Raw genomic sequence first — 16,973 nt, 5'->3', positions numbered from 1 at the left:
TACAAATGGAGCCATCAGAGCAAGAGCTATATTCTTGTGCTTCTTGAAGAAAGGGCATGGGCATTTCAATCCTAACATATGTTTGCAAAATACCCTCCTCGTGTTTACCAATTTACACTAACAATCTATGAATACTTCTTCACTGACAGCCTCACCACAGAGGATACTGCAGTCCCCTCCCCTTATTCCCAGGGGATATATCCTGAGGCCCAGTGGGTTCCATTTTAAAACCATAGATAGTAATCAATACTGTATATACTGTTTTCTCTATACATACATAATATTTAATTTATAAATTAGGCACAGTAAGAGACGAACAATAATAAAATAGAACAATTGTAACATACTGTCATAAAAGTTATGGGGTCTCATCCTCTCTCAAAACATCTTATTGTAATGTACTCACCCTTCTGTGAGGATGTAGGATGATAAAATGCCTACCAATGAGATGAAGTGAGGTGAATGATGTAGGCACTGTAACATAACATTAGATGACTGCTGACCTCCTGACAATATCAGGAGCGCCATCTGCTCCTGGACCTGCAGATGACCATTAGTAATAAAACCTTAGAAACTAAAACCCTGGTTTGGGGCTGAAGGAGCTATTCTGTTATCAAAGTTAAAGATTTTTGCTAACCTGTTAGGTTAAAAAAAAAAATGGTACCTCAGTGTAGTCTTCTCTTAATATGAATGAAGCTGAGGAGTGCTCATTTAAGAGTCATTTATATTTCCCTTTTTGTGAACTGCCTGTTCATATCCTGTGACCATGTTGCTACTGAACTATTTTCTTTTCTTTTTTTCTTTAAAGATTTATTTGACAGAGAGATCACAAGTAGGCAGAGCAGCAGGCAGAGAGAGAGGGGGAAGCAGACTCCGTGCTGAGCAGAGAGCCCAACATAGGGCTCGATTCCAGGACCCTGAGACCATGACCTGAGCCAAAGGCAGCGGCTTAACCCACTGAGCCACCCAGATACCCCTAGACTATTTTCTTTTCATCTTGTCAATCTCTAAGAGTGCTTTCTATACAAGAAATTAGCATTTTGAGTCAAATATTTTCCCATTTGTCTTTTAACTTTATAGTGATTTCTACCTAACCAACTTTTTTCATGTAATTTGCTTTGATATGCCTCTTCACAACTGTCAGGCTTTCCTGACTCCAAGTTAATAAACAAATCTGTCCATGTTTTCTTTGAGCAGATTTATCATTAGTCCTTACATTTAAATATTTGATTCATCTGGAATTTATCCAAATATATACATGGCGTGAGGGAATAATCCAAATTTTCTTTGTTCCCTAGATGATGCTCCTTTTTTCCAAGATCATTTATTAACAGCCCCACTGAATTTTTCTCCACTGATTTGAGGTGATTTAGGTCTACGTCTGGGCTTTATATTCTGTTTAATACATCTATTTGTGAGGCAGTTTTAACTATTAAGACTAAAATATTTTACATATTAGGGCACTTGGGTGCCTGTCTTTTTGTCAGTTAAGTGCCTGTCTTTTTGGCTCAAGTCATGATCCTAGAGTTTCAGGATCAAGCCCTGCATTGGGCTCTCTCCTCAGTGGGGAGTCTGGTTCTCCCTCTGCCCTTTACCATACTCACTTGCTCTCTCTTACTTTGTCTCTCTCAAATAAATAAATAAAATCTTTAAAAAATGAAATAAAGTATGTTACATATTTCTGCTCTTATTTTTCAGAGTTTTCGTGGTTATTTTTCTGTAAGAACTGAGAATCCATTCATCTAGGGCCTTCAAAAAAAAAAAAACCACTTTGGTATTTTTATTAGGATCACCTTAATATGACAAATTAATTTTAAAGAAAATGCCGACAGATTTACATAGATTAGCATTCCTACTTAACGAACATGGTTCCCATTTGTCTAACATTTCTATGTCCCTCAAATGCTTTCAAGTCTTCTTCATACAGGTCTTGCACACTTCTTAGGTTACTCCAGGGTCATTTTATCTTTCTCTTGCTATTATAAATGGTGTCTTTTCTTTCGGTGGTAACATCTAGTTGGTTCTTGTTTTCATTACATTTAAATTTTGATTTGGGGCAAATTTTTAGCCTCTTCAAGTTTTATTTCCCTCACTAGCAAGACTGAGCTAATATGTACTTTGCAGAGTGGTTTTATGATTCTGGGATAATGTATGAAGGATTTAGCTCAGTGCCTGGCACATAATGGTGGTTGCCATTATTATTTTTAAATATCAGCATTCCAGTATCTAAATAATATATTCCAAAAATATTTGTTAAATTTCTCTCTAGTTAATGAGGTTTGTTATCTTTCCTCTCCCTTTACACTGTCACACCAACTTCTAATGTGTTCCCTCCTTTCCTCTATATTTCCAATTGCAGAGGCTTACTCAACTCCCCAACTCAGTGTAGAAATAGACCTATATTCACTAAACTATGTTGGTGTTGGTAACACCAACCTATCAGGCTTTTACCTAACTGCTCTCCAGAAGATAAGTTCAGGTCTATTATGTCTGTTCTGTTAGAATGCCTAGCTATGAAATCTATAGGTAAGCAATACCTAGATCAAAAATCAAAGTATACATGCGCTAATTAATTAATAAATACTTGGGACCAACTGTGGGAAGCAATCTAAGCTCTACTTTCATCATGCCATACTTAAAAAAAAATCACAAGCTTCTTCAAAACAGGTAAAGCAGCTAAACTTTCATGCTATTATTTTCAGATGCTCCTAATTCTGCTCCTCTTATAGCCTTATGTTGTTCCTTCCCCATTCCCTTATCCCTTTCACAGAAGCAACAGCATATCTGAGGACACATTTCCTAGCAGCTCTTGCCTACATGCCAGTGCATATACAATATATATTAACAATTATTTCAGCTCTCCTTGGAATTAAAAATAACTTGTAGTGACTGCATCCTGTGATTTAAAAAAAAAAAACAACTTGTTTCCAGTGAAACCTGGAAGGAATCAAGTCACGCATAATTAGCGAGTCTGTGTCAGTTAAGAAAAAATAAGCAAATGAACCTCTCAATAAAATTCAAATGAGTGAGCTATCAGATGGTACCTGGCAAATAAATATTTCAATTTTACAAAGGTGTTACATCACCAGGTGCTTTAAATAGTCCCCACAAAACACAAAATTAAGTACTGTTGACAGATTGTTAATTACTCAAGTAAATAGGCTGGAATCAGGGAGAAATTTAGAGTTCAAATGCTAGCCTACTTTGTACTGAAGAGAAGAAAAAAAAAACTGGAAATAAAACATCTCATGCCTTCAGCGCTGATCTTTCTCCCAACTTACAGTACTGAATTTGTTGATCACTGAATATTGTTACCAAGTTCAAAACAAAATTCACCTCATTGTATTTTTTCTCTAACATTCCTTCTCTCCCTGGAATCCACATTTCTATTAATTACTGATTCAACCTTGGATCACACCTGGCTCCCCCTTTACCTTACTGTTACCAAAGTAAGTGGTTACCAAACCTGTCAGTTCTTTCTGCCTCCCTAATCTCTTCTTGATATAACTGCTCCCTTGTATTAAAGGGCCATCAATAACAGCCCGATTTCTTTACCCCTAAATTCTCTCCCCTCCTTTATAAAACCTGTTAATTCTCATTAGAAACTATCAGTGGATATCCACCAAATTAAACTCAAGCTCTCTAATTTGATGAATTCAATAATCTGCGCTCAATTTTACCTTTCTAACCTTCTTGCTCACATTCTCAGACATTTTAGTTAACTGGACTACTCATCCTTTAATAGGCCTCCAATTTGCCAATTGCCATTTGAGCTACTTTACCTAGAGAGTACTGCTCTTCATTCTTTTCTCCTTGAAATACTACGTATCCTTCTAGTTACTATACTATCTTCTCTATAGGCAATCCACTCCATTCCAAATGGTTACAATATTCCTCTGTACACAGTAATCTGTTTATGCATCTTATAACACTTAGCACATTTTATATGCATTTCTATTTATTTCTGCACTTGTTTCATCTTCCTTTCTGGTTCTTTAAATGATATTCATCAGATTATACTCAAAAGCCTGCCAAATGAATACATTTTTAAAATTTTCATTTACAACTATCTTCTTAGCTTTATCAACTTTGCAGGGTGAAGCACAACTATGCTTAATTTTGTTTAAATAAATTCAGTTATTGTTTCTTCTAGATTTGCTAAAATTAAAGATATTCTTTTTCCTAAAGAAATTAACAGAGAAACAAATAAAGACTGAACTGAAATAAACACATGGTGTCATAATTTATAACAAAAATCTGGAAATAAATTCCAAAAACAGGAGAATGCAAATTTTGGAACATTAAAATGAAGGGCTAAACTATCATTAACAAGATCCCTAAACAATATTTTAAAACATGGGGAAATATTTAATTATTACTGAAACAAAAAATTGAGATATAAAAATATACTCAGTCTGTGATCACAAACATGTATGAGTACAGAAAAAGTGTTAAATGACAATAGTATTTCTCTGTATATGATGGTATTATGGTTGATTTTTTCTTGCCTGTATTTTTCAAATTTTCTACCAAGAACATGAAATACTTTTATAATTATAAAAAACTATGAACTACTAAAAATGTGTTATTTCAGAATAGCAGGACACCTAGCAAAAGAAAAAAAAATGAAACTAAATTCAGATTTTAATAAAAAATAATTAGGATATTTTAAAATAATGTCGAACACATTAAAGGACTCTAGAGCATTTTCTATAAGGCCAAAAAATGCTCAACTAAACTTCTGCCATCCTGGAACTGAAGAAAAAAGCATAATTCCATGCAAATATTATAGTTTGAAGACTGAGCCACCAATATTCAAGAAACTTCCCTTATTATTAGTAATTCCAAAAACACATTTATACACAGCACAGGTTTTTCTTGCATGTAAAATAACTATCACAATTCATTAAGATAATAATAGATCTTTGTAACTACTGTCTTCTTAATTCCATCAGCATGAAAAAGATCCATAGACGCTGAATGGGGATAAATCATGGGCCCTTTAATATGGTTTCTTCATTAATGCTTCCCACTTTTCTACTCACTAACACAATCCTAGCACAAAAAGCCCTTGCAACAATATATGAATACATGTCCTCTATTAGGTTTTCTTTAATATGTATGTACCTGTACCTGATAAATACCCAAGTACCTGATATGCTTTCTAGAAGCCTAGGAAAACTAAGTATCTATGAAGTGAGACTTACTTCTTCAAAGCATTTTAAAAGTACATGGTTTCTGTAAGAAATGAGCTTTAATAGTACTACACGTTTGTATGACATATTGGGAACACAGAACCCTAAGAACACTTACTAAAGGAGATGATGGAAACCAGACCACCTAAGCTTTCACCCGCAACAGGATTCCAGGTAACTCCCCAAACTGGGAAATTGAAATCTACCATACTCCAATTCTTTCAAGGAAAGTGGTCCACTAGGAATCAGATTAAAAAAAAAAAAAAAAAAACCACCAATATACCAAACACAAACCAAAAAAATCATTGGTTCTAAATCTCCTAAAGAAGCCTGTATTTGTCAAACTGCTCAGGTTAGACATCTACTTCTTTCACTGTCTTCTTTGTGGATTAAAGGTTTTATAAAGCATTAATCAAACCAATGCATCCTACAAAGAGCTACATGGCACTTAATACAATTAATCCAAGTTCCAATGGTGACACCAAATCAATTGCATCTGGTAGTTACTATGGATCTTGGATAGCAGCACAGCAAAGCATTAGACAACAAAGGGAAGTAGAATATGATATATAACAGAAGAAAGAGAAAAGACTGGGTGTTACCATAGTTGTTTAAGTATTCCTCATACCACACAAGGTTACAATGAAGTACACCAAAGTGGTAACACAAGCATCTTGGTAAAATAATAATTTATTTCAACAGGCCATCACATAAAATGGCAAAGAAACAAATTAGTATTTGATCTGCCTCAAACAGAAGATATTACTGTAAATAATTCTAAACATATGAACAATTTAGTGAATAAGGTAGGAGACTGGTAGACTTATATTTTCAGATTCAATTTATAGATGTTCACCAGTCACCTGCTGTTTTGACAAGTTACTTACCAACTTGTGCTGCCATTTCTCCGTAAATTTATCCCCTAAGATGAGGATAATTCTTGCAAATTGTGTCACAAGCATTTTGAAAGGAACCATGAGTTATTGTGTAATGCTCTTGAAATTCCTCAGATGTAGGGTCCTACACAAAGTAAAGTATTATTATACATCTCTCTAACAGTAGTCATCTGTTTGCATTATGATTTTTTTTCCCTACCCTTGACACTGTGATTCTTGGGCACTAACCTTCCTCAAAGTAAAGTGTCCAAAGCAAGTCTCCAATCCTGACCCAAGTAATTACTTTTTTCAAGTCTTCATATCATCCACATCTTCCTTAGAAAGTATTATGAAAATCAGGGAGTTATAAAACATAATAAGCTTCTCTGGTATTACATGCTTTGGTTCAGTAAGAAAACATGTGGGATAATTTGGTAATTTTAATCTACGTGAACAATTTTATTTCATGTATTTATACACTTATTTTCCTATATTATTTTTTAATTTCAACTTCTTTTTTAAGTTCATTTATAGATTTATATTTTATGAACAGAGAAAGCAAGTCAGAAAATGATGTAGCAAAAAGGCAAGCAAGTAATTACTGCTATGTGACCAAAATGCTTTCATTGGATTGACCCAACAGTAGAAATCACCACTTTGGGATACAGGGGGAAAAAAAAAAAAAAAAAAACAATGCTCATGATTTTTACAACTTCTGTAGAAGAGTTGAGCCTAAGCTACAACTAATTTTATCATACATTAAAAACGTTTTCTGCTGCTGACTTTGCTAATCAAGTTAGTCTTCAGTTCAGGAATGAAATACATATATTTGAATTTTTAGATTATGTTGGCATATTACATCTTGAAAATAGGACTCTCAACCTTCTTATACAGTTCCTAAAATGATTTCCTTCTGAATTTATACATCAAAAGGGAAGAGATAATAAAATACATCCTCCTTGTATAACATTAATTATAAAAGAGTAAAATTTTAAGAGTTTTTTTTAACCCTTGGAAGTACATTAAAATACTGACGGAAACTAGTTTCCTCCTACGTGAATAAATATTTTATTCTCTACTAAATATGGCATGGGAAAACCTTCATGGGATAAAGGTAAAACCACAGGATACACAGTGCTCCCTTAACATTTGCTAGCCTACTAATTGTTAGTGTTTTAAATCTTACTTTACTTCAGTTTTCCTCGTTTATAAAATGGGGACTATAACACCTGCCCTAGCTACCGCAGAGAATTTGTGAGGATTAAATGAGATAATCTAACTGAAAGAACTCTGTAAACCACAAAAGACCATCAAAACAATCATTTTTAAGAGGACTATATCACATTATTTTACAAATTTATGGTCATAAAATATTTAGTAGTATTTCTAACATGAAATAAGTGGAAAGAGATGTGCAAAACATTAGGACCATGGTTACCGAGTAATATCTATGATTGAATATACAGTGAATAAATGATCTTGTTAAAAAAAAAAAAGTACACCACCTACACATTATCTTAAAATATTCAGAAGTGAATTTGGAAGGAAATACAAAAATAAAACTATTTAGATGGACTGGTCTAGCATATTAAAAATCAAATATATTTACCTTTAGCTACGAATTAAGAAAACTAAGAGCCACTAGCTAAAAAAGTTTTGATAAACTCTTATGAAGGAAAAATACATACATGGAAGTGAAACAGATGTTCACTCCTCTAGAAATAATCAGAAAGAGCTGGAAGTGATATCAAGGGGCATACATATACAAGAGAATGGAGATGAACATGGACACAATCTGTACTCTTGGTGTATAATAAAGGGTATCGGTGAATCTTTCCCATGTGGTTCCTAAAATTTTCAGAATGGAAACCTCTCCCAATAGGCCATAGGCTGAATCTATTTACTACACGGTAAGCCTGAGTCCTCCTGTACATTATGATAACTCTGAAGAATAGCTTATCCTTAATGAATGAAGCCACCTGTTTCTCTTCCACTCTTCATTATAGAATATTTAGTATGCTTATAAAGCCATTATCTACAAGGAAATAATTCCTAGCTCCCTCCTTTCTGTATGCTTTCAGTTTAAAGCCTGATAAAATGAATTATGTTTATTACATAGTCTTAGAAATTCAATTCATTCATTCATTCATTCATTCAATTAACTAGAAACTTTAAAACCAATTAAATAAGAACTCCTTACCTTCTAATTCAGTCCTCAAACTCACAAATTAAAAAAAAAAAGTTGAGGAAGGAATACATTTAAATAATTAAAGAATTCTTCCCAAGGGAAATAATTTTAGTTAAAAACATTAAAAGTTTCCACTCAAAAACCTTAAATCAAAACTGAGTTTAGTGGCGCCTGGGTGGCTCACTGGGATAAGCCGCTGCCTTTGGCTCAGGTCATGATCCCAGGGTCCTGGGATGGAGCCCCACATGGGGCTCTCTGCTCAGCAGGGAGCCTGCTTCCCTCTTTCTCTCTGCCTGCCTCTCTGCCTACTTGTGATCTCTCCCTGTCAAATAAATAAATAAAATCTTAAAAAAAAAAACAAAACTGAGTTTAAAAGAAAAGTCCCTATCAGAGCAACTACCTCCTTTCAAACTTTTACTTTCTCCTACCTCTCGGATAGACTTCAATGTGTCATTGAACCTGGACTTCCAGTAAAAAGCTTTTCTCAAGATCAGGCTCTTCTCCTTTAAAACTAAACTATTTCAGCTCCAGATTTATTTTCTGGCTATTTATGTGATGAAGGGTTAAGTTAAAATTAAGACTTCATTTTCTCCCAGAAATCTTTAACCTACCCCACAATGACACTTCGCATCATTTAAATTTCCCAGTTTCAAGGGACGTATCATGTCATGTCAACCTTCAATCCTCTCTAGGTATTTTCATTTATGTATGCCTCAACTCCCAACCCAGGCTCCAAATTTTTCAAAGACAAAGTTGATGCCTTTTTCATTTTTCTAGTCTGTAAGTTTACCCTGAACAATAAGGCAATCCTGAAGAAGTACTGTAAATTAGGTAAACCCACCCTTCCAACTTTTATATTACCAAATAATGCTTCCAAGATGAATCAATACACTGATATAAATGTCACAATGCAATCATCACAATGTCAACATGACCACAAAAAAAACTCTCATAGCTAGTTAAGTTTCTCAGAATCTTACCCGCTGAATTAGAAGCTGTTAAACACATGTACTATTAATGCACAATTTCTATCCTTGTCCTGGACACAAAACAGATACTTGGTAAGATGTAAAAGATTTAAACTTTAGTAAATTTCAGTAACTATACTGGCAATTTATACATGCTGGCTTCATACTTTTTACTTGTCCTGTAGCCTCTCAGAAACTACTAAAGCAATACACAGATTTGTTCAATTATTGCTGTGGTGCATGTTAAGTATTTAAAGAAAAAAAAAAAAAAGCCCCCAAACCATGACAATTTCAATGTGAGGTAGCATTCCAAGCTAAGCAAAAAAGGTAAAGGATACATCTGCCTCTGAAGCAGTGACAGTAAATACATATCAATAAATTACGATTCGTGTCTACACATGACAACCTCAATCACTGAGATTATGAAATTCTGGTAAGATTCCATAAAATATTCTTAGTGAGGTAGAGTACAAGACAGATGCCCCTTTACCTTGAGTTCTGCAATAATTAAACCTATTGTATTAAGGATTGCTACCATTCATCCGAAAGACTTAAATTACAAATTAAGGCAGAAGGAAAAAGAGTAAGACCCTACCAACAAAGAAAGGATGAAAACTACACAGTTTTTACAAGTTAGAAAGGTGAGGTTTGGCATGGTGGTGAGATGATATGAAAGATGAATAACATGCTTTAATATCTTACTATTTTATATCTACATTATTCTCTCAAAAGTAGATTAACAATTGAAACCACTTAAATAATAAAGTGGTAAAGAAAAATAATCCCATAGAAAATATTTAAGTGCCATTATTGTTAGTTAAAAGAAGAAACTATAAATCAGTACAGCTGTGGTCTTATCTGAATTTACCATCTTAAGAATTAACTTTTAGTATTCATAATTGAGAGCAAAATTCACATAACAATATTTCTAAGTGTGATAATATCTTATTTTAAAGTCTACATATAGGAAAAGAGAACATGACATGTGAACAAATTCCTCGAAATTCTCATTACACTAAAAATTATTTTACATTTGGCTTATACCGCTACTACAAAATCAGTACATAATCACAGTCACAAAACTTTTAATAGCTAGTGCTGCTACCTGAAAGTTGGAAATTAGGGGAATAAAAGATATTTCAAACTAAACCAAATAAAATTATGTATTTCATACACCATAGGGAGAACAGAAAAATTAGAATATATTTTAGGCAAGCTTCCATCTTATTTACTTTTCTTTCTGATGTATGGAACACAACACAATAAATTATGCATTTAAAATCTGCCAAAGTAGCTGACTAGTACTTATTACACAGGACCTACATTCTATATGCTCTATACCTGTATACTCTGTCCAAGAGAAAAGGTATCCAAGTGGCATGCTGGTTTTCTCTATTGCTTTACATCACCCATAATTACATTCTGAAACCAAAGCTTCATACAATAAGGGTTTATAACAACAGTAGTTTAAAATAATAAAACCACAAGATAATGAAGTATTTAGAAACATGCAAATGTAAAGGATGTATTTAACTCCTAGTTTGCTTTTAAAACTTGATTAAAAAAAATACGGGTTTAGGACTAGAGAAATTACTTGACATTTCAAACTTACATGATATAATTATTAGAAAGAGCAGACAAAAAAATTTTCAACTTACCTGGTTTCTTTCTGGATTTTTCATGACCTAGCTGTCCTAGATCATTACATCCACATGTGTACACTGTTCCATCATCCAGAACAAATACAGTATGTCTGAGTCCACATCCCACATCTCGGACCTTTTTATTTATAAAAAAGTCACTTTTTCGGGGCTCTAGCACAATTTCTTCATCAATTCCACCCAAACCTAGCTGTCCAAAAGATGCATTTCCCCAGCACAACATGTTTGTAATTCTTTTGGTCTTCCAGTTTCAATAAAAAAACTTCCTTCTGAAACACTGGAAAGTTGGAGGTATACCTATGTCTGAGGAGATACAAAAAGGTTAATATGACTTCAAAGGAAACATGATATATAATTGTTCTTTCAAGTGCTATGCTACAATAATTACTACACAGTAAACATGAAATCTATTTTATAATACACTACATAACTATCACCCAGTTTCAAAAACCAAGCAGTTGAATTTTTAAAAATACACAGAAACATTTACAGAAAATTTCACTCTATAATTCTTTGCAAAATTTAGAATGTATTAACCAGTTTTGACTTTTTGCTATCTTGTGACTAATCTAATGGAAATAGTAAGTACTTTGATGAAATTAATTTTTGCTTCACTTTAAATCATTTTATTGAGCAAGAAATAAAACATCCATCCACTAACCCCAAAATCAAGTAGAGACATAATGAAAAATTTTGCCAACTACACAAACATAAAACCTTGCAATCTCCTTCAAGTTACAACATAATTAAACCTTTTAATACCTACCTCTGTATCAGCAAACAACTGAAGTTCTTATTTGTAACAGAAATAAAACCAATAATGGAAACTTTAAATTTCCCACAATTTAAATGATCTTCCAATTATTCACACTAATAGGCCGTAAAGAAAAGTATAGTTCTCGCCAAATCTTAAGACACTCGTCTAATGTATTTTTTTATAAAATACATTTTTATAAATAAAAATTATTTTTATAAATAAAAATGTATTTTATATATCAAAACAGTAACACTCCGACCTCATCACTTATTTAATTTTAAAAACTAAGTCAATGTACATAATTATATACTCACAAAACAAAATATGGAGTTTCAGTATCAAGATGTTCCCCCAAATTCAACATTTTCTATTACGAATGGCAACCGTGACAGAAAAACAGTTCCCCTGGGCAATCTATATCTATCTATACCTCTATGACAAGTATTTGAAAATGGGAAAAAACTGCAAACAACCCTAGCACTGCCGATTTTTCAAGAACAGGAATGGGGGATGAGACATTGATAGTCTGGTGGCGAAATCTGTAGAACTTTCCAGTACGCTGAGTATTTCTTCCCTTGTAAAGACACTCATCAGAAGAGTACCCTTCTTGTAAACCCACACTGACTTTTAAACACATCACGTTATTAAATAACAATTACAGGAAGTCAACCTTATTCCCGTTGCAGTCACCCACATTCCTTACACAGAACATGAGAAGTTTCAAAATCCAACTTTCCTACATTCGAGCTAGCAATTACCAAAGCTGTCCATTCCATGACCTATCCATTCAGAGAAGTTTGATTTTATTCTTTGGGAACATCGGATCTCGATGGTTCCCGAGAGTTCTGCATTGTCTAGCCGTATTTTTTTTTTTTTAAAGAATAGAGGACTGAAAAATACCTCTGATTTCAGCGCATGAGGTTTAACCATCGTTTATCATCCTTTTCTTTAAAAAGTCAGAGGTATGAGAAAGGCGTCCTCTCACCAGCAACAGGTAGGGGAATGAGAAGCACTTTATTCCCATCATCCCCTGAACGTACACTCAGATCAGCCCAGGGGAACCAGGGGAGTGAAATCGTCTGCACACACCCAACCCCGCGGGCCGATCACTCAACTACGGCAGCCGCCCGCTCGCAGCAGCCTAAGAGACCAGGTGACAAGACTCCCCACTTCGGCGGGCCTCAGTCCCAGGGAGGCCCTTCCCCAAGGAGGTGCGACATTTCAGCCCCCCGGCCAGAGAGCACCGACAAAGTCCTCGTCCCCCGTCCCCCACCCCGAGGAAGCGCTGAGAAAGCACCCAGCGCCAGGCCGGCCTGAACCCGCCCAGCCCGGCCTGCCCCCTCCCTAACGCCGTCACACGCACCCGAACCCACCGGGGCAACGACTCACCCAGACCCTCAAGGCAGGAGAAGCCCAGGGCGACGGGGGGCGGCGCCTCCCCAGAGAGCGAGGCAGCGCGGCAGCTGAGGCAGGTCTCCAGCTCCTGGACCCTCCTTCTTCAGCCAGTGGCGGCGAACACCAGGGCTCCTCCGGCGTCGGTGCCGCTGCTCCGCAGCTCCCTTCCCCGGCTCCTGTGAAACTTTACCGGGTACCCAGAGAAAAGCAGCAGCCACCGCTGTCCAGTCTAGAGACAGCCGTCAGCGACCCGGATGGAGCGGGCGGGGAAGGACAGGAGGCAAGCGGGGCGGAGAGCTCGAGGGGTGGGGAGAGTTGGGGAAGAGACTGGGGAGGAGAAGGGAGAAGGGGGAAGGTAGCTACGCGGGGAGGGGGAGGGGCAGGCCGGAAGTGAACCACAGAGCACGCGCGCGAGCCCGCCCACTTCCCGGCCCGCGCGCCTGCGCCGGAATCCTTCCAGGGCGCCTCGATTCGCGCGCATGCGCAGTGTCGGCTCTGCGATGATTTGAGAGGAAAACGCCAAATGCAGAAGTTTGCGAAAGCCAAGTAGACGTGTTTGGCGTGTCTTGCAACAAAGTTTCGGCGCGCTGATTGGCATTTTATTGAAGAAGACTCCGTTTTCTGGTTTGGTTGTCTTTCTGCTCATAGGTTTCTAGTCTCTATTATTTCCTTCTGCCTTTTTCCGAGGAGAATTTGAAGTGTCAGATAAACATTACAAATACGAATATAAAGGCGGGTGAAGTCTTTTATTTTACCCTTAGCCTCAACTGGAGCTAATCTGAGGGTGTACGTTCATAGCAATGACTGAACCTACTGGCATGAAATAATATATCAGCGCCACCAGTTAAGGCTCCTGTCGTGATGGCGGCCATCACATTGCGCTCTGCCTGAAAGATAAACTTAGTGTAGGGCATCCTTCATTCAGGGAAAATTAAGCTGTGCATATGACTGGAGTCCCCGCTTCATAAAAACGAAGTCTGGCTTTCCTAGATTAATCTTCATAGCAGTCTCTTTAAGAGGAGGAAAACTTGAAACGAGGCACTCTTGAAATTTTGCTAGACTTTGCTATAACCTGTGACTCCAGAGTGAATATTGAGAACTCAGGAAGAATTCCTCAATAAGCCAAGTTTCTTTATCTCACTGAAAAATCTGTCTCAGATTAGGAAATGCCTGTGCTAAAATATGTACGTCTATTATTTTCTTAGGGCTGCCATAACAAAATGTCTTTAATTGGGTAACTTAAAACAAATTTATTGTCTCACAGTTACGGAGGCCAGAAATTGGAAATCAGTGTGGCAGCAGGATTGGTTCTCTCTTGAGGTCTCAAAAGAGGATCTCCTCCATACGTTTTTAACTTCTGGGGTTTGCTGACAGTCCTTGGTATTTCTTGGTTTGTAGATGCGTCACTGTAATCTCTGCCTCCATCTCTATATTGTGTTCTTCCTGGTGTGTCTGTGTCCAGATTTGCCTCTTAGAAGGACACCATTCATTGGGTAAAGGCCCACCCTGATCCATTATGACCTGTTTTTAACTGAGTTACATCTGCAAAGACCCGCTTTCCAAATAAGGTCACATTTTCAGGTACTACAATTTAGAGTTAGGCATATTTCTTTGGGGGATCCAATTCAACTCACAGCAGTGTGTTACAGAAACAAGCATAAAAATGATAAGATCCTTAAGCAATGAAAGCACAATTTCAATTTTGGGAGTGGTGGGGATACTAACAAAACAGACTTTGTTCTTATTTTGATCGCTTCCTTGCCCTGGACTTTTGTTGTTTTTTAACCTTAAGGACTTGATGTTTCAATGCATCATTAAAGGGGAAGTTATGGGATCTGGGATCTTTAAGATACATACATGATATTGCAACAAATAAATACTAAAATTTGAGTTACTTAACATAATGACAGTATATTTTCTTTTATATTTTAACAGCGCAATTGAGTGTTCGCACTAAGTGATGAAACTGATTTCCAGGAACCTTGTGTGATGGAGGCACAGGGAACCTCTTAAAACCCTTGTTAGGGAGATGCCACATAACACTTTGAAACCAATAACATTTGCAAGAACTACACACTTAGGTGCAGGGGTACTGGGAAACATACTACCTGTCTGGGTTCCCAGGTACTTCTTTATGGAAGAGAAAGCATGAATTAGTGGACAGCTATCTCTGCACATGAATGCATCGCTATCTGGAATATTTTTAAGGCTTATTAAAAAGTGGAAAGAACAGGGGCGCCTGGGTGGCTCAGTGGATTAAGCCGCTGCCTTCGGCTCAGGTCATGATCTCAGGGTCCTGGGATCGAGTCCCGCATCGGGCTCTCTGCTCAGCAGGGAGCCTGCTTCCCTCTCTCTCTCTCTCTCTGCCTGCCTCTCTATCTACTTGTGATCTCTCTCTGTCAAATAAATAAATAAAATCTTTAAAAAAAAAAAAAGTGGAAAGAACATTTCTAGATGTTTGTTTTAACCTTATAAATCTATGAAATTGTGGTGTGAAATCTTAGAAAATAACCTGTGATTATCTTTAAGACAAGTATAGGTGCAGAAGGCTATTAGGATAATGTAAATTTGTTGTATAAAAGCAGCATTAGATGAATGTGTGTGGTCTCTAGTGCTCATTTCTCTGGATTCAGAGCCTGATGCTATAGACCATCTCAGACTTCTGTCCTTCTATACTCCCAAAGACACCTACAGACATTTATTAATGGTCTGTTTTCCAGAAAATTACTTGTCAGTCATAATTTCTATAGATGGGGAATGTTAATAATCCCTATTTCACTGGGTTGTGAGGATTTAATAAGGTGACACGTAGAGTACCTTGTACCTGGCAAGTGTTTAGAAAATATTAGCTTTTATTATTATTAATATTATCCTGAACTACAAAGTATAAAACATTTGGGAAAGCACTTCATCTCACCAATAATTATACAATTTTAAATTAGAAGATATGTAAAATAACTTTTACCTATGAGGTTATTTTCATTAAAAGAAAAAATAGTGCCCACACTGTTGAAAGACCACTAAAATAGGTATTCATCCTGTCCCACTCTACCCCTTGCTACTTTCCATCCAGCCATACTGCTTGTGCTGGATGTCACCTCACCTCCTTCCTTTGTGTCTCTATCTCTTACCCTTCCAGTCTTCCTTGACCACCCTGTCCATAATACTACCCTGCCTCTAGAATCTTATCAGGCTTTATTTTCTTTCATATCCATTATCACTACCTGATATTTTATTGTATAATACACAAATGGATACTATTATATTGCATGTCATATATTGATAACTTTTAAAATAACTTTTACAACAACTTTTACAATCTATATGGACAGCTGACCTTGAACAGCGCAGGTCCATGGGTCCACTTATATGAATTTTTTATAGTAAAGTACTGTAAATATATTTTCCTAATGACTTTTTACATAGCATTTTCTTTTCACTAGCTTTATTGTAAAAATATAGTATATAAAACATATAACATACAAAATATGTGTTAACTGTTGATGTTACTGGTAAGGCTTCTGGTCAACAGTAGGCTATTAGTAATTAAGTTTTTGGGGAGTCCAAAGTTATACACGGATTTTCAACTCTGCAGGTGATCAGCCCCCAATCCCTGCATTGTTCAAGGGTCAGCTGTATTATATAGATAGATACATAACTTTTGTCTTCTCTACTACAATGAAAACTCCATAAAGGAAGAAGTTTTATCTGTTTTACTCAGTGCTCTATCCCATATATCTTGAACAGTTCTTGGCCTATAGCATGTGCTCAAAAAATTATTGAAGTGATTTATTAATAATGCTGGCAGCACTGTAAATTATCACAACCTTTTTATAAACAAATTTGGCTGTCATGTTTCAAGAGCCAATACATTTCAGTCAGCAATAGTTAACAATATTCCTTATGACACATTGTTTTTTTATAATTTTTTTTA

The 16,973-nt window shown here is 36.1% G+C and overlaps 1 protein-coding gene across 5 annotated transcripts in view; it reads right to left on the bottom strand.

The window, feature by feature from the left end:
• HERC4 (HECT and RLD domain containing E3 ubiquitin protein ligase 4) overlaps window positions 1-13,417 on the bottom strand; it is a 116,477-nt gene extending 103,060 nt beyond the window's left edge. For 2 of the 5 annotated variants that reach the window (XM_032841930.1, XM_032841940.1), the window contains exons 1-2: window positions 13,034-13,408; window positions 10,885-11,190 (exon numbers count right to left, since the gene is read on the bottom strand). In XM_032841930.1, coding sequence (XP_032697821.1) covers window positions 10,885-11,110 — 226 coding nt within the window. In that variant the 5' untranslated portion in view covers window positions 11,111-11,190; window positions 13,034-13,408. Of the gene's footprint in view, window positions 1-6,082; window positions 6,216-6,319; window positions 6,383-10,884; window positions 11,191-13,033 lie in introns of those variants that run through there. The other 3 variants (XR_004380783.1, XM_032841960.1, XM_032841950.1) reach the window with 3 other exon arrangements.
• Window positions 13,418-16,973: the final 3,556 nt, after the last annotated feature.

The sequence above is a fragment of the Lontra canadensis genome, unplaced genomic scaffold, assembly GCF_010015895.1.
Source record: "Lontra canadensis isolate GAN:19392208 unplaced genomic scaffold, GSC_riverotter_1.0 scaffold3, whole genome shotgun sequence".
Lineage (NCBI taxonomy): Eukaryota > Metazoa > Chordata > Mammalia > Carnivora > Mustelidae > Lontra > Lontra canadensis.
This window is presented reverse-complemented; position numbering and strand designations above follow the sequence as displayed.